The sequence below is a fragment of the Nicotiana tomentosiformis genome, chromosome 2, assembly GCF_000390325.3.
Source record: "Nicotiana tomentosiformis chromosome 2, ASM39032v3, whole genome shotgun sequence".
Classification (NCBI taxonomy): Eukaryota; Viridiplantae; Streptophyta; class Magnoliopsida; order Solanales; family Solanaceae; genus Nicotiana; species Nicotiana tomentosiformis.
Genome location: NC_090813.1, coordinates 20,713,423 through 20,728,369, shown reverse-complemented (window position 1 = coordinate 20,728,369; position 14,947 = coordinate 20,713,423). Strand labels below are relative to the sequence as shown.

The window sequence follows — 14,947 nt, the reverse complement described above, 5'->3', positions numbered from 1 at the left end:
CATTTGGCCTAACCTCGTGGTTCAATATCATTCTTTTAATATATACATGAAGTTATATTATGTGTGGGCAACTTCCCAATTTAAACCGGAAAGGTTTTAGAATAAATAATTTTCAGTATATAAAAATTATTATTTTCGTAAAAAAGTAGTTAAGTATATTTAAATTCAAATTCAAAAAGAGTAATTAATTATTAATATCACATAATGCATAATTTATTTTTTTTAAATTTAAATTTTTAAAAAATAATTATTATCTAATCTAACTAACTTTATCATAAATTGCCAAGTGAGTTTTTATTATGCTGCCACTTGGTTTAATATGATGTTTTTGCCTCTTTTTTTATTATATATAGATAGATATAGATAGATTAAATTGCATTATACGTTTTGACCTTTAATAAGCCAAGTAAGATGTCATTATGATTAGAATAACAATAACAAATCTATTGTAGTCTCATAAAAGTAGTTTGCACGCAAAATTTACGCCGAAGGTTAAAAAAAAAATTATTTTCGATAGATTTAAGAGAAATATATAAAGAAAAGAATTCACCTAAAGAGAAGAAGTACTAACGATAAATAAATAAAAAAAAACCCCCGAAACAAACCCCTATGCTTCTTTTTTGTAGAAAAGGGTACTCCAGTCTGTATCCTGAAGAGTGTTTTCTCCGTCTGCAAAGTGAAAATTCCCATTTGTATTATTTCGTGATTGAAGAAGAGAAGAATCAGAAGCAAAATGAGCGTAATAGATATTCTTACACGGGTGGACTCAATCTGTAAGAAATACGACAAGTACGACATCGACAAGCACAAGGATTCCAACGTTACCGGCGACGACGCCTTCGCTCGTCTCTATTCTTCTGTTGAATCAGACATCGAAGCTTCTTTTCAGGTCAAAATATTTCACCTTTTTAACATTTTGTCTGTGTGTGTTCTAGGGTTTAGTTTCACACAATTGATTTTTTTTTCTCTTTTGCGGTTACAGAAAGCGGAAACAGCTGCTAATGAGAAAAATAGGGCATCTGTTGTGGCGATCAACGCCGAGATTCGGAGAACTAAAGCCAAGTTACTCGAAGAGGTTCCAAAATTGCAGAGGTTGGCTGTAAGGAAGGTGTGGTTTACTTTTGACTTTTTTTAAAATCTGATTTGGTCATGTAATGATAGTGAATATTAGCTGATGTGATATGTTGTACTTGGACTACTTTTTCATAATCTGCTTATCTTTCGAGGTAGTGTTAATTTGGTTGACTGGTTCTGGATTTTGATGAAAGGTAAGATAAAGAAAAAAGTTGGAAGGAGGGGGGAGTGGAAGCCGGTGTAAAATTGTTTTTTTTTTTTTTTAATTTTTTTAATTTTTTAAATATGTGAGTTTTGTAAAAGCATAGATGATCATGAGTACGTAGAGAAGAGGAAGGTTGCATAGGTTGATGATATATTATGAAATATTGAAATAACAGGATGTTGAATTGGTTAGAACGTGCCTACAAGACGCGTCGTAATAAAGGGGAATGGATATATAGGATTTAGATAGCTGATCACAACTAACTTTTTATTGTGGTGTAGTTGATTGATTGACAGTGATATAGTGTGCTGTTAGGGCATTTGCTTTGCGGATAAGATGTGTACTGATCATCCTACATCACTTATATAGGAAAAAGGGGCCATTGGGTGGGGGAGGGGGTTGTCTATTACACAGAATGTTGTATAACTATTAGCACATTATCTTCAATATTCGTTTTCCTCGTTTTAATGGTTCAAGAATGCTATAGATAGTCCTTTTCAAAAAGAACACTATGGATAGCAACAGGGAGTTTGATCAGCAATACAAGCACTCGGGTTTACTACAAATTATTACGAGTTTCTATTTTGCGGAACAAAAGTCTGATTTTGTACGATTTTAATTCTCCTATCCTAATTAGCAACTAATAGAAAACCCAGATGAACTCGAGGACTATGCAGTTCTTCTTTCTATCTGTCTGATGCTCCTAAAGCTTAAAGGTGTCGTGTGAGCTCATACCCGAGTATTTTACCAAGTTGCATTCTTTGCTTTAATTATGAGTGATAGACTTATAGTGTTCCTTTATACCATGTTAAAAATCTGTAAATCTAAATTTGGCTGTTCAGTAGATAAGAAAAATAGAAGCTCACCAAATCTTACTTGAGTCTAACATCTCAAATTCTGGAAACCATGTCACTTGCTGAGGACAATCATGCACAGCTTCCCTATTTCTGATTTTGCTAAAATAGTTTGTTAAGCCTAGAAAATAAGGCTGTTCATTCAGTCAGTTTTCAATAATTCTATTAACTTACAGGATTGTTCGGTTCCTCAATTTGGGTTTGCTTTTGGTTCTTTTAATTTGGACTTTTGGTTAGTGGGGTTTTTATTTTCGATTCAGGGAGATGTTGGGATTCAAGAGTAGTATAGAAACAAAAAATGCAATTGGTCATGCTATTTTCCTACTTCAATCTAACAGGAAGAGGGGGGGGAGGGGGAGGGGGGGGGGAGACAGAGATGATGCCGTGACGTTGAAATCCCAAGAACAATCTGAGAGTAGCCGTCAAGCTTATGAGAACAAGAGTCCAAGCGAGCGGGAGAGCTTGAGCGGTGAAGAGGGCTGAGAGAAGAATGGAAATAGAGCACAAAGAAGTAAAGTTGAGTGATAGAATAAGGGGAAATAAAAACCCATTCGCTCAAAGAGACTCAGAAAACTTTAATATTGAATTATTGCACAGCCCTAGTACAAAAGAAAAAACTTTTGGAAAGAAATGAAATAGGGTCCTTTTATTGTAAGGAAGTTTATGAAAAAATTAGAATCAGCTTCCTCTTATTTGACTAAGCGGCAGAGACGAGATTGGTGAAAAATTGCGAACAGATTTAGATACCCAGTATGCGGCTTTATCCTTTTTTCAGTTTGCTAAAATTTATTCTTTTGGTTTTTCAGAATAACTTGAATCTATGGGATTGACGAATTATACCTTGAATATGTACCCTTGTCAGTAATTTCTTTTTCTTTTTTATGTTCTCCTTTGGTATATTGAAGCGACATAAATATTTGCACATACATTATATAGTTTCCTGGGGATTTCATATTGTTACAATTAGTCAATTATTTTCTGATTTCATGTCCATGCTACTTAAAAGATAACTGAACATAATTTTGGAAGATACTGAGCAAAGTGACTTGAGTATGGGAGTCTATGTGATAAAAATGCCAAACCGCTGGATTCAGAGGTTTCGCATAAATGGTACTATCAGATTGAGGGATTAAGAGTGTGAAAGCTTTCATCTGTATATCCAAAAATAATTGGATAGAATAAAGGTGATAATTTACCCCCTTCCAAAACAAACCAAGAAGCTATCTATTGTAATTGACCAGAAAAGCTTGTGACTCATCTGGAGATGGTTGGGGACTAGACATTACCAAAATAGGTTGTGGACTTGATGCTCTGGTAATCTAGCCTCGTACATGTTTCTTAATCTAGTCCACGTGATTTTAAAAAAAAGATTTCTTAACCTAGTCATTGCAGCACATTTCCTTTGTAGAGTAAATAAGGACCGATGGGCGAAGTTGCGTTATTCTACTCCTACTTATTAATGCTAGAGCATTTGTCTTGATTAGCCTGTTTACTTTGTATCATTACAAGTGGAGTGGGTATTGCCTTAGTCTTGACTGACATGTCTGAGTTAAACCTCAATTTGCAAAACTGTTTTAGCAGCTTGCTTCATTTATAGAGTAAACAAGGACTCAAGGTAAAGACGGCAGTAATGGAGCTTAGAATGCTTTGGTTGTGGACACTTCGAACTTTGTTCATCTTTTTTCAGTTAATTGATAACTAATATCTCTTGCAATGTTCACACTTTTCAGTTACTTGATAACTAAGATCTCTTGCAATGTCCACTACTGTTGCTGCCCTTGTTTGGGCCTCCCTACCAAAAGAGTGAATCTGCATTTATATTGTAATCTGTGGTACTAATTAGTTGCCTTGGTACTAAAAACCCCTCAATTTCAGGTCAAAGGTCTGTCGGGTGAAGAACTTGCTGCCCGTAATGATTTGGTTCTTGCACTGCCAGATAGAATAAATGCCATACCAGATGGCTCTGCAGCTCCACCCAAACAATCTGGAGGATGGAGAGCTTCAGGTTCTCGCACGGAAATTAAATTTGATTCAGGTGATTGATAATTTCTGCCATTTAACTGATCTTCCTGTAAGTCCCGATGTTTGCTGGGGCTCTATCCGCGCCACAATTAAAGCATGAGCTTCAGAAAAGAAAGACACGCTGAAGAAAAAAATAGAAGAATATATGTAATGCAAGGAAAAACTAATTAAAAAATAAATGAAAAAAAAACTACAAATATATGTAGTAAAAAGAACATGTAGATTAAGTTCAAGATTCAATTTAATATTTTGTTTAGATGCAAAGATGCAATTATAGCTTATAAGTTTCTAATCCAGCTTACGTGACTATTTTCTTAGATTAAAGGTCTTAATTCCGTTTCCTAAGAAGTAACATATTCGGAGGGAGTTGGGTCAAGGTGTTAAGCAAAATAATTTAGGGGATGTAGTGGTGTACCAGAGAACAGGCCGGGTGTGTGACAAGAAGGATGGGAGCTTGGCTAGAGGGGGTGGGAAAATGGGGATATTGTTACTTATGGAAGTTAAGATTCTTTCATGGAATGTGAGGGGGATGAATGACCTAAACAAAAGGGCCATCATCAAAGTGGGGTGCTAACCTAGTTTGTTTTTAGGAGACAAAAATGGAAGTTTTGTCGGATGTGATTGTGAGGAGTGTCTGGGGAGGTAGCTGGGTAAAATACGACTGGGTCCCAGCAGTGGGAAGTGCCGGGGGCATTCTTCTAATGTGGGATGATAGAAGTTTGGAGGTAAAGGAGATTAAGAAGGGAGTTTTTTCTTTAGCAGCTCTTGTCAAAGATAGGGTGAGTGAGGTAGAGTGGGGATTTGGGGGAGTGTACGGACCGGTAGGAAAAGGGTCCAAGGAGGCTTTCTGGGAGGAACTAGCAATTGTGATGGGGGAATGGGACATTCCATGGGTTCTAGGGGGAGACTTTAATACTATTAGATTCCCGGAGGAGAGATTAGGGTGTAGTTTGATTTCGAGGGCCATGGAGGAGTTTTCTGACTTCATCAATGATCACTTTCTCATTGACCTTCCTCTGTCAGGGGAAAGGTTTACTTGGGCCAGGGCGGAGGATTCCAACTCAAGATCTAGACTTGATAGATTCCTGACATCGCCCTCCTGGGATGAGCTGGTACCGAATGTGCTGCAGATTCCTTTACCTAGGCTGACTTCGGATCATTTGCCTATTTTGCTAGATGGATGCAGAGGGAGGGGGGTGAGTGCTCCCTTCCGATTCGAAAACATGTGGTTGAAAGTGCCAGGATTCGGTGACAAGGTGAAAGAATGGTGGACAAGCTACGGGGTATCAGGGAACACCTTCATTCCGTCTTTCGAAGAAACTTAAATTGCTCAAGGGAGATATTATTAGGTGGAATAAGGAGGTTTTTGGGAGGGTAGAGGTTAAAATGAGGGAGCATATGCATGAATTGGGGGAATTAGAAAGAGGGGAAGGGGCGAGGAAGTTAGATAAATCTGAGAAAGCGAGATTGGGGGAGGTTAAGAGGGAAATAGTCGAGTTAGCAATAGCTCAGGAGACTAGTTGGCGACAAAAATCGAGGGCGCTCCGGTTAAAGGAGGGGGATTCGAATACTAAGTTTTTCCATAGGGTGGCGGTTGCAAATCGAAGGAGAAACTTCATAGAGCCCTTAGTTGTGGATGGGGTGAGGATTGAGGGAGAGGAGGAGGTAAAAAGGGCGATAGTGGGGTTTTATGAGAACTTATATAAAGAGGAAGTTAGTTGGAGGCCGACTTTGGGGGGAATAGAGTTCAACCATATAGGGGAGGGAGACAGCGAGTGGCTAGAAAGGGTTTTCGAGGAGGAGGAGGTGCACGAGGCTGTGTCGAATTGTGCTGGTGATAAGACCCCCGGGCCTGATGGTTTCTCCTTGGCTTTCTTTCAGCTCTTTTGGGACACCATCAAGGGAGAGTTGATGGAAGCCATTGAATACTTCCATGTGAAAGGTGTTTTCGAGAGAAGTATCAATACTTCTTTTATTACTATTGTGCCTAAGAAAGAAGGTGCATCTTGTATCAGAGACTACATGCCTATTAGTATCGTGGGGAGCATTTACAAGATTATTTCTAAAGTGCTTTCCAACAGACTTAAAAGGTTCTTGACATGACTGTTTCGTCCTCCCAGAATGCGTTTGTGGAAGGTGGGCAGATCCTGGATGCTGCTTTGGTGGCAAATGAACTTGTAGACTCCAGAAGGAAAAATAGAGAACCCGACTTACTATGCAAGTTGGACCTTGAGAAGGCTTTCGATCATGTCAATTGGGAGTTCCTGGACTTCATTATGATGCGGATGAGGTTTGGGGCAAGATGGAGGGGATGGGTCAAGTTCTGCATTTCCTCAGTCAGATTCTCTGTCCTGGTTAATGGTAGCCCGTGTGGTTTCTTTGGCAGCTCCAGGGGTCTCAGGCAAGGTGACCCCCTATCCCCCATGCTATTCATTCTACTGATGGATGCTTTGAGCAAAATGATGGATCGTGCGGCGGGCGGAGGCTTCTTGAGAGGATTCTCAGCTCCGATTGGGGTGCTCAGTGCCCGAAGGGTCTCTCATTTGCTTTTTGCGGATGACACACTGGTTTTCTGTGATGCCGATATGGATCAGTTGACCTACCTGAAGCAGATCCTGCAGTGGTTTCAGTTAGTATTAGGACTCAAAATCAACATCGGCAAGTGTGAGATTTTTCCGGTAGGTAAGGTTGCTAATATTGATGCCTTGTCTTATGTTCTCAGATGTAAGGTGGGCTCCCTTCCCACTACTTACTTGGGCCTCCCATTGGGCGCTTCATATAAAGATACTACGGTTTGGAATCCAGTGATCGAGCGGGTTGAAAAAAGATTAGCAGGCTGGCAGAAACAGTATTTGTCAAAAGGCGGTAAGGAAGTGCTTATTAAAAGCACTCTATCGAGTATGCCCACCTATTACTTATCCCTGTTGCAAGCACCGGTGAGCATCACAGAAAAACCGGAGCGACTTCAAAGGAATTTTCTTTGGGATGCGGCGGATGGAACTAGAAAGTTTCATCTAGTGAATTGGCAGTCACTTCCCCAAAGAAGTGGGGTGGACTTGGAGTGAAAGATCTTAGGGTATTTAACAGAGCTTTAATGGGGAAGTGGTTGTAGAGATTCGGGGTAAAAGAGCATGCTTTATGAAGGGAGGTCATAGTAAAAAAGTACGATTCCACGGGAGGGGGTTGGAGGACCAAGGCAATCACAACACCTTTCGGGTGTGGCATGTGGAGGAGCATCATGAAGAATTGGGAAGTATTCAGTGGCAACATCACTTACAGGGTGGGAGATGGAAGGAGAATCAACTTTTGGAATCATAGGTGGTGTGGAGAGGATACTCTGAGGGTCTCCTTCCCTCACGTCTTCAAAGTTTCAAACCAGAAGGAATTGATGGTCCAACAGATTCGTAAGGAGCATGAAGGGGGTAGTATGAGACCTCTCATTCAGAAGGAACATGCAAGATTGGGAGATTGCGGAGCTCCAAGATTTGTTGGCACTGCTATATGGGCAAGACAGGCCCTAACCATCTTGTGACTCTTGGAGATGGGGCTTGCGTGGCGATGGTTTGTTCACCGTAAAGTCCTTTTACCAGAGTATGTTGGTGAGAGAGGAGACCACTTTTCCATACTCCTCGATCTGGATTCCTAGGGCGCCCACGAAGGTGTGCTTTTTTGCATGGCTAGCGGCGAGGGGAGTGATCTTGAATCTGAAAATCTCTGAAAGAGAGGAATTACACTTGTTAGTTGGTGCTACATGTGTAAAAGCTCAGGGGAAGAAGTTGATCACCTTTTGTTGCATTGCCCTGTGTCCTCAGCTTTGTGGAGGGCAATCCTGAATCTTTTTGGTGTTCAATGGGTGATGCCAAGCACTGTAAAGGAAATGTTATATAGCTGGGCCGGTTTCCGTAGAAGACGAAAGCAAAAGGCGTGGAAGTTCGCCCCGTTAGCTCTCATGTGGATAGTATGGGGGGAGAGAAATAGGAGAGTTTTTGAGGAGATTGAGTCTCCTTTTTCACATCTTAAGAATAGTCTTTTATCTTTGATCGCTTTTTGGTGCACTCATTTAGCCCCTACTTGTATAGAAGATTGGACGTCTTTTGTAGAGAATCATGTTCTGATGTAAATTCTCTACTTTTTGGTATACTTCGTGTATACGGGAGTTCTCTCCCTTTTGATTAACACAATTTACCTTATAAAAAAAAAAGAAGTAACATATTCACTCATAACATTTCTTTTACAATTAATGTTTCTCTTTTTCAGTTACTAGTGTTAGAACCTGCGCGATGCGCGGATATTTTGATAGAGTATTAGTCTTATGAAATTATAATATGATATATAATATTATTTTAATAAAATTTAGTTGCTATTTTATTTTGTAATGTAATGTGCATAAATATAACAAAATCTATATAAATTTAAAGGATACACATCATATGGTAATCAAATAAATTATTTGATCCTTATTTAATTGTTTAATAAATTAGCAAGTACTTAGTACTATTTATTTTTACTAATGTGACTTTTATTAACTTGTCAATTGTTCTAATATTTTGTCACTAATTTTCTTTTAATATAAAATAGATATATATTTTCTTACTCTAAAAATTTACTTTTTAAAACTTATGTTATACTGTTTAAATTTTCAATTGTCTAAATTTGTCAATAAAGTTTTTTGAGTACTATTTACGTATCTTTTGTTATATTTAATTGATTTAAAGTATAAATATTCTCATATTATCTTTATTCCCTCTTTTCATACATTCTTTTCTACTATAATAGTTGATTAGTTTTTTATTAAATAATGTAATATTTTTTTACTAAATTATAACTTTTAATTCATCAAAACTAAAAAGAGATAAGCCTTTTATTATTTTTGCAAAAAATCTACCAATATTTTAAATAATTTTTATTTTATGTTATATATATAATATCCTTATCTTATGTATAAATATCCTAATAATATTTTTATATTTTTGTATTATTCAATATGAAATTATGAATTCTATTTATTAACTAAAATTTATATATATATATATATATATATATATATATATATATATATATACGCTATAGAAAAAATTTCCTTATCAATAATACTTTTTGAGTATGTTTATTTATTATTTTTATTTTTAAAAAAAATTAATTCAAAGTATAAATTCTCTCACATTTCTATTGTAGTATTGTTGTTTATAGTTATTGCTTTTACATCTATTTTTCTATTTCTTCCGATGCTGTTAATATTTTTTATCTTCTATTGCTGTCACTGACCTATTGTCTATTGTTTATTTTTCTTCTTCTCGAGCCGAGGGTCTTTCGGAAACAGCCTCTCTACCCCTCTGGGGGTAGGGGTAAGGTCTGCGTACACTCTACCCTCCCCAGACCCCACTTGTGGGATTATACTGGGTTGTTGTTGTTGTTATAAATTCTCTCACACTATCTCTAATTCCCCTCTTTCTGTATTAGTTTCCCCTATTATAAATTTTATATAATTATTTTATTTAGTGTTTAATCCAATAATAGATAACATAAATAAAGGTGCATATGTCCATACTTTATACTTTACCAAAATCTCAAGGTATTTTTTCCATCTTTGGAGTTTTATCCAATTCAAAAGCTTGGATAAGATTTGATTTATTTTATTTTTCAATTCAAAAGTTTGGATAAGTTTTGAATATGATTTGATTTAACAAAATAAATATATAGAAGATATAAAGATTATTATTATTTTATTATTACCATATAAGATTCAAAACAGAATTAAATAATAAAAATTTTAATTTAGTAAATGGGGTTGCATATACAGTTCTTAACCGAATTTTCCTTATTTGACAATATCCCTAGCTACAAACTCTCCTTAATATTGCCAAGTAGCTTTTTAATAGCTTGCCACTTGGCTTAACCATAATGCCAATATATATGGTAACTGTATTCCTTTAATATATATATAGATATAGATATAGATTTTTTTATTTACTTTCATTCTTTTATTCTACTGCTCATATTAGTATTTAAATTTACTAATAATAATAGTATTATTTATTTATCATCTTTATTTTATTTATTAATTTATGTCAAACTATATTCTCTCACACTATCTATACCCTATCTTCTTATATTATTTTTCTTACTATAAAATTTTATATATTTTATTAAGTGTTTAATTCAATAATAGACAAAAAAGGAGCATCCGTTTATATTTTCTTATACTTCACCAAAAACTTGAGGTATTGTTTTCGTCTTTGTAGTTTTCCTTTCCTATTCAAAAGCTTGGATAAGATTTGATTTGTTTGTTTGTTTTTCAATTCAAAAGCTTGGAAAAGAATTGAGTTGATTTGGTTTAAGAAAATAATATAAGATATATAGATTAATCTTATTATTATTATTATTATTATTATTATTATTATTATTATTATTATTATTATTATTAATATTAATATTTTGGCAATTTTTTAAGGAAGAGATAGCGACAAGAAGGTATAGAAAATATATGTACGATATTTGTTTAAGTTTTGGTGTTTCCTCAATTTTAAGTACTTTTTAATTTATTAATCCTAAAAAAATACAATTAACTTTATGTAAAGAAAATTTTCTATAAAGAGCCGATAAAAATGGGATGATTGAATGTTTGTTTCCCGAAAAATCTGTGTAGTACAACATATAGTTTAATTTTAATTTAATAAGGTTCCCAAGTGGCTTCTTAATAAATTTTCACTTGTCTTGTTAATAACTTGCTACTTGGCTTAATTAAAATTGGAAACTTTATTCCTTTAATATATATATATATATATATATATATAAATGTTTACTTTTACTATTCATTTTTACCATACACATTCTAGTACAATACAAATAAAAATAAAAGTTATTCAATAGTAACTTTGACTCTATTACTCATATTTCAAAGTGTGTGTTTTTATAAACAAATCTTATCTCAAATTTTTACAACAATAGTTCTACTATCGTTTTTTTTACATGATGTTTCTAAAAAAAATTATGAAATGAAAGAAAATGAATTATGTGGTTAGTAAATAATAACTAAAATAGAAATTCTTATTTTTGGAAAGTTTTGGAATCTATTTGCAACGAAAATAGGATTCAATCTTAATTGATTTATACCTTTAAATTAAATTTGATCAAATCTAATTTGCCTTAATTCTTATTAGATTTTGTCTCTAAATATTTTTGGATTTTGTCCTAAAAGTACCAAGTGACTTTTTTCAGTACGCCACTTAACTTAATTTTAAGCTTGACTACCCTCTTATTTTATGATTTTATCATAAAACTGCTGGTTTTGTTAATAACTTTTACTTTTGTATTATGTGCCATAAGCAAATTGTTTTTTATATTTATATTCAAATATTTTTATGTTTAAATTATCACTAACTATCACGTTTAAAACTAAATTATAATTTGATTTTTTTCAAAATATACATAGCTATGTTAATTTACTATAAAACTACTGATACCCTCTATTCAGTTAGTGCTACTAACTGAAAAGGTCCTTCCATGATTTCTAGTTCCTAAACATACAGAAAATAAAACTCAACTCAAAATCATCCATTAAATCACCTATCTTAGATTAGATTGTCACCTCCATTTATGTAATTTAGCTCAAATTCATTTGTGTAATTTTGATCTTTGTGTAATTTGAAAACGGTATAAATATAAAATGTAGTTTGGGGATAACTTTACACTACTCAAATATTTTAAATTTTTTCTTCAAAAATATAAATCGATGCTAAGAGGTTTGGCTTTCAATTTGTATACATGTAAAATTCAATTAATTTGATTTTTTAAGTACTTAATTTTAATTGGATGAAAATCCAATTAATAAATGTACTTGCAAACAGATTCCATAATATAAGCTCCTTTCTTTTTATGGTACAAATTTACCATTTGGAAATTTCATTGATTAGATTTAGATTATCAATTCGAATTCTTTATATAGACTGTCATTAAGTTTTTCCCAATTTTTTATCCTAAAATGCCAAGTGACTTTTTCTCAGTATGCCTCTTGGCTTAACCACAATGCCAATTATATTTATTCATTTAATATATATATATAGAGATATTTATTCTTCAGTGCCACCCTCTTCAAGATAGAGCCTATGGCCAGGAAGACGCATACCTGTGCTAAAGAGCTCGCTAAACGAAGTGAACCACCTACATGAGCTTCGCCTAGCTTCAGGGTCTTAGTGGGCCTAAAATGAGCCTCTAACGACATAGTTTATCATGAAATAAAAGTATCATCTAATCCATCATTACTGTAGGCTATAGTTGATTGTTAGATTACTTACGGAGTGTAATTGTATTACAGATGGACAATTTGACAATGAATATTTTCAACAGACTGAAGAGTCAAGTCAATTCAAGCAAGAGTATGAAATGCGGAAAATGAGACAGGCATGTGCTTTTTTGGGTTGTTTATCATGAAATTCTTTGAATGAGGCTTTTTCCCCCTTAATTGACGTTAATGTTTACTGCTTCTTTACTGCTTCCTGGACTATGTTTAAGATTTAAGTTTGCACATCTCACAGGACCAAGGTTTGGAGGTCATAGCAGAAGGCTTGGATACTCTAAAAAACATGGCCAGTGATATGAACGAGGTTTGCTGCATTTATGGTTTCTATTTTATATCATTCCAATTGACATAGGTACTAAAGATGTGATGCTATGCATGCAGGAGTTGGATAGACAAGTTCCTCTGATGGATGAGATTGACACAAAGGTTGGTAACTTAACTGGTTTATGTAATACTTGATATGGAAAGAAACATAGCTAAAGATTGATATGGTTCGACTTCTCAATAGGTGGACAAGGCAACCTCAGACTTGAAGAATACCAACGTTAGGCTTAAGGATACAGTTAACCAGGTAAACTGAATTAGCGCTATATTCAGTTGCAGTAAGTGATCTGCACTGATACAAGGATTACTCCTGAGCTTTGTTTGACAAACTTTGGTTGTTTTCCAGCTGAGATCTAGTCGAAACTTTTGTATCGACATCATTTTGCTGATCATCATTCTTGGGATTGCAGCCTATTTGTACAAGTAAGTTTTCAGATCCTGTCTTGTCCTTTTCTTTTTGTTTCATTATTTCATCTTATATTGTCAACAATTAAGAGTGTCAGCCCGCGATTTAGGTTTAATGTGTTGATCCTTTTTCATAGTTTCAACTAGTGTAAATACCCTAGCTAAACTGTCTTCCGCAAGAGTTATATATAGTTGAATACTACCAATTACCAAATAGCCTAACTGGCGACTCTCATCAATTGCAGTGTCTTGAAGAAGTAAAACTCATGTCGGATCGACTTGTATGTTGGCCTTCACGATCCGTTTATTTATCATTATTTTTTTAATATTTTTTTTGTGTGTGTGCATGTAAAAAAAAGAAGTTAATATGGATGGTTAAGCCTAGCATTCGTATTCTACTTGCTTGTGTGTTTATTAGTTTGAGATTGAGGTGTAGTAATTGTTGTTTTTATCTTTAGACAATGTATTTCCGGTTTTAGTGGAGACGGGTTGTTTATTTTTCAGTAATGCCAATTGAACGAAATTATCATTTTACAAAGATTAAAGGATTGTGCTTAGAAAACTTAGATAACGAATATTTTAGTCCCATGACTTAATTTCCTAAGTAGTATTCTCTCTTTTTTATTAATATTCTTTTTTACCCGACCTTATAAAATAATTCTAAAGCAACTTCAACAAAACAAAAATGACATAAGGCACAAAAACATATTCAATTCCCTCTTAAATAAAGCCGATATTTTACTCACGAACGAATTAATGGATATAACTCTATTATTATTATTATTATTATTATTATTATTATTATTATTATTATTATTATTTTAAAGATGACGACAGCTCTATGCAAAGATTGATATCGCAATCTTGTCCGATAAAGAAATTGAACGTATAATCATCTTTTATTTTCGTGTTGCTTGGCATACATATAAAAATAGATTATTATAGTATTAAAGCGAATTTAGGAGGAAGAAATTGCGTTCCAAATTACTAATAGATTCTGGCAAGCTACTGTACAATCATGTGGAAAGCTGAAGCACTCGTGAGAAGGACTACACCTTTTGTGTCAAATTAAAATCTTAAAATATAATATTTTATCAGAAATAATGAACAAAAAATATAAAAGCGTAGTAGAAGTTCGAGATATACATTTCCTTCAATTTTCTTTGCTTTAACGCAGACTTTTAAGAATGAAGGCGTTAGTCTAGTTTAGTCAACGTGCAAATAATATAAGTAAAAGAATATCATGCTAAAAGCCTGTATTCAATAATGTTCGTTGGGCTAAGTTACTCTTAACATGATACTCTTAACGCTATGATACTGATTGCTTCGCTTAATTTATACAATTTTTCTACAAAGACCTTATATCGTTAATAATATTTTTACACAACATATACCTTCTTTTTTCATTAATTAATTTCCCTTCTGAAGCTTTGCTCGCACATTCACAATGTTGAACTATGAACATACTGATGTTAAATCTTTTTCTCGTAGGAGCTTAATATTTTTTTCCTTTTCCGATCGGCTAAATTAACTAATTATTCAATCAGGAGAGCCCCTTGAGCAGCTTAGACTATACTCGTGATATTTGCTCTATGAAATCTAACATCGAAAATGTCACAACTCAAAATCCATTAAAGGTCGTGATGACGCCGGACGCCGCTATCAGGCAAGCCAAAAATAAATATTGAGTTGGTTCTCATTTTTAATATTTTTGAAATTATATTTCCTTAAATTAAATAGTAAAAGATGGAAATTTCAGAGTAA

At 34.2% G+C, this 14,947-nt stretch overlaps 1 protein-coding gene across 1 annotated transcript; it reads left to right on the top strand.

Annotated features, from left to right (window-relative positions):
- The first annotated feature begins 604 nt into the window (after nucleotides 1–604).
- LOC104105704 (syntaxin-71-like) lies at nucleotides 605–13,690 on the top strand. Its single transcript, XM_009614075.4, has 9 exons — nucleotides 605–889; nucleotides 983–1,108; nucleotides 4,009–4,168; nucleotides 12,470–12,555; nucleotides 12,690–12,758; nucleotides 12,836–12,880; nucleotides 12,963–13,025; nucleotides 13,125–13,201; nucleotides 13,429–13,690. Exons 1-9 carry the CDS (start codon nucleotides 734–736, stop codon nucleotides 13,442–13,444), a joined length of 798 nt encoding a protein of 265 aa, XP_009612370.1. The 5' UTR covers nucleotides 605–733; the 3' UTR covers nucleotides 13,445–13,690.
- The last annotated feature ends 1,257 nt before the right edge of the window (nucleotides 13,691–14,947 follow it).